At 52.1% G+C, this 3,580-nt stretch overlaps 1 protein-coding gene across 1 annotated transcript; it reads left to right on the forward strand.

The window, feature by feature from the left end:
* Positions 1 to 1,911: 1,911 nt before the first annotated feature.
* On the forward strand, positions 1,912 to 2,592 carry ATP6V1E2 (ATPase H+ transporting V1 subunit E2). The gene has a single exon (XM_004369595.1). The coding sequence runs from the start codon at positions 1,912 to 1,914 to the stop codon at positions 2,590 to 2,592; it is 681 nt and encodes a 226-aa protein (XP_004369652.1).
* The last annotated feature ends 988 nt before the right edge of the window (positions 2,593 to 3,580 follow it).

Here is a 3,580-nt window from a genome sequence, read left to right on the forward strand (position 1 = left end):
TACCAGCCACCTCAGCCTGCGGGTAATGTGTCATGAGGAGCTGGGGAGCCCCCAAACCCCAGAAGGGCTGCTAAGTGTAGGCAGGCAAGACTGGGATGTGTTTCCATTTCGTAAAGTAAGTGGAAATCAAATTAATCATAGACACTCCATTTGGCCCCAAAAAGGAGTGACTGTGATGAGGAATCAGGCCTCAATCGGAGAAGAGACAGTAACAATGATGATAATGATAACTGTACTAGGAAGTACAAAGCACCAAGATTAACTCTGCCTGCCACTGGGCTTAGTATCCACTTCTTTCCTTTAATTCTCATGATAGTCCTATGATGTGAATGCTATTCTTATTCCCATTAGACAGATGAGAAAACTGAGGTTTCCAGGGGTGAGATGCTTTGTCAAAGTCACAGGAATGGTAAGCAGCAGAACGAGGCCCTGAGTCCCAGCAATCTGACTCCAGAGGCTGCACCATGGGAGCGGTGCCCACTTAAGCCCTGTCTGGGTGTGGAGAGGAGGTCCTGCCCCATTGGGGGAGCATGGCAGCCCCTCTTAAAGCCCATCTGGTGAATTGCGCTTGCTCTGGTTTCTCATTAAACAACATTTAGTTTTGGCTTCTCCTGTGACTCACACACAGGGAAAGAAGGCTGGGATCCGCCAACATGACAGCTGCAGTTTTCATTAGTAAATTAATAAGTTGGCGGCCTGGGTTCACTCACTGATCCATTTTTGAGGATTTAGTTAAGGGACGCCCACCCCAGAGCTGAAGCTCCTCATGTGCCAACTTAATTGAGATTTCGAGCACACAAAGGCCAGCCCCTGGCCAGGGCGGGTGTGCCAAGGAAATCCCTCTTGGCCTCCTGTTGGCCGACTTGGCCAGCCTTGCCCAGTGACAGCCTGGCTCTTTGGACTCAAGCTGCCTAGTCAGACTGGAAGTGTCACCTGTAGAGAAGGATGTGACAGTACCAGGTTCCAGTGTGCATTCCAAATTCCATGTTCCGAGCACAAACTCCTGGCGCCAGAGCGGAGGCAGGTCCTTGGCGGGGACTGGTGAGGGTTTGTCTGGTATATTTTTCCCCTGCACACACCTAACCTGGGTCTCCCTGGATCACATACTCTCTCTGCTTCTGTTGACAATGGTTCCCAAAGCTGGGAACCAGCAGGGTTAGCTGGCAGCCTTTTTCATGTACAGATTCCCAGACTCCACTGGCAGATTCTGATCCAGGAGGTCTAAGATGAGGCCTGGAAATGTGTATTTCTTAAAGGTGATTCAGATGTACATCCAGGTTTGGAAACTGCTGTCCAGTGAAAAGACTACCTGCAGTCTCTCCCATCTCCCAGCTCTCTGCCTACCAGTACCCTGCCTCTTTGAGTCACTTGTGGGCTCTTGAAACCCTCCACCTCCAGGAAGCCTTCCTGGAATGAATCTTGTCTGATCACGAGTTACTTACGACTCTCCTCAGTCCTTCCCACCCTGAAATGTGCCTATACATTCCATTCATGCATTAATTTGGCATTTCCATTTCATCACCCTGATATCTGAGTCTTGGGCCATCACTGAGTACACAGCTTCTGTATTAGGTCCGCCCTAACTGCCTATGATTATTTGAGGACAAAAAGGCAGTGAGTGTTGCAGGGATGAAACACCCATGACCTGGGCTCAAGCCTTTGTTCTGCCAGGATGTGACCTGGTCAACTTGCCTTCCTTCTGCACCTCAGTTTCCTCATCTGTGAATGAGGTGTGGATAGATGGTGTCTTGGGTCCCTCCCTTCAGGCTCTGACACTGTGCTTCCTCCTCCCTGTGTACTCCACAGCTGAGGAAGTGGAACTCCAGGGACAGTCCGGAAACTCTGTCCTCAATCCCGGGGCCGGAGGATCCGCCAGCTCTCCCTCCTCCTCCTCCCTTCCGGAGCGCAGCCATGGCCCTGAGCGATGTCGACGTGCAGAAGCAGATTAAGCACATGATGGCTTTCATTGAGCAGGAAGCCAATGAGAAGGCAGAAGAAATAGATGCCAAAGCTGAGGAAGAGTTCAACATCGAGAAAGGACGTCTCGTGCAGACCCAGCGACTGAAGATTAGGGAGTATTACGAGAAGAAGGAGAAGCAGATAGAGCAGCAGAAGAAAATCCAGATGTCCACCGTGAGGAATCAGGCGAGACTGAAGGTCCTGAGAGCCCGTGACGACCTCATCTCGGACTTGCTGAATGACGCCAAGCAGAGACTCAGCAGGATTGTGGCGGATCAGGCCATCTACCAGGAGCTGCTGGAGAAACTGCTGCTCCAGAGTCTGCTGCGACTGCTGGAGCCCCAGGTGCTGGTGCGCTGCCGGCCACAGGACGTCCTTCTGATAGAGTCTGCCGTGCAAAGAGCCGTCCCTGATTACATGGCGGTCTCCCAGAGAGGTGTGGAGGTTCACCTGGATCAAGAGGCTTCCCTGCCTGCAAACTCAGCCGGAGGCGTAGAGGCTTACAGTGGCAATCAGAAAATCAAGGTCTCCAACACCCTGGAGAGTCGGCTGGATCTCTTAGCCCAGCAAAGGATGCCGGAAATACGAAAGGCCTTGTTTGGAGCTAATGCTAACAGGAAGTTTTTTACCTAAGCCCCTGAGAAGTGGAGCTCGTATTGAAGTGCGAAACCATGAAAGCATAAGTTATTCGGGCAAAGGAGACTAGTAGTCTGATCCACCTGTTTGATGTCCTAATATTGTTTTATCTTCCTTCACAAAATGCCCTTTGCGTAGCTAACAGGTTATAAAGTGTTAATTTTGGAATAAAGCCCGGATTAATGCTCAGAAACCTAATTCCAATTTCTGGTCAGTTCTGCTGTCTAGGATGAAGGGAGCAAAGACGACTGCTTTCAGCTCAGTGTGGGGGATGAGATGTGAATGGTGTTCTTGGCTGTGGGTCCCCGTGTTCTAAGTTTCTTTAATACGCATGTGAGGTGTGTTCCTTTTGTGTCAGCGTTAGTTTCTGCACTTACGTAATTAATGAGGTTTAGAGATCTTCCTTCTGTGTACAGGGCCGGCTTCATGGGCACAGGACCGGTGTAACTGCACAAGGCTCCATCCTCAGAAGGGCCTGGCCCTTGGGGTTTAATGCTCTGTGGTCACCATCTTGAAATTCTCCATTTTATCTTTGAATGTGAGTTCTGTAGGTGAAGCCCCATGGGACAATGGTGCGTGTGCGGAAGCTTGGAGTCTCAGCTCAGGCCTGGCCTCGACTCTCCACCTCCCCGGGGATGAGTTCTTAGCTGCCCACTTCCCTGCCCTTTGGCCTCCCGGGGCCAGCAGCTCCTCACCTTGCCCTCTGCCCCTGGTGATGCGCGGAGGATCAGGGTCTGGTCCTCGTGCGCTTCTGCGTTTTAGGGCCAGGCATGATGGCGCTATCCCGGCCCCAGGCTGGCAGTGCCATAGCACATTCAGTGGGTGACTGGGCGAGGGTGAGTCTCTCCCCCACCAGGTGTGAGCACATCCCGGCGTGAAGGTTTAAAAGCTCTGGGGCGGGGGGAGGGAGGCTCCTGACAGCCGTGGGTTGGAGCAGTAGGCCCACCGGAACGGGCGGTGCCTGCCTCAACTTTCCTGAGCCCAG

This window comes from Trichechus manatus, unplaced genomic scaffold, assembly GCF_000243295.1.
Source record: "Trichechus manatus latirostris isolate Lorelei unplaced genomic scaffold, TriManLat1.0 scaffold00005, whole genome shotgun sequence".
Lineage (NCBI taxonomy): Eukaryota > Metazoa > Chordata > Mammalia > Sirenia > Trichechidae > Trichechus > Trichechus manatus.

Excerpts from the sequence above, each read along its gene's own strand:
- ATP6V1E2 (XM_004369595.1), top strand. The coding sequence starts at position 1,912 with ATGGCCCTGAGCGATGTCGACGTGCAGAAGCAGATTAAGCACATGATG.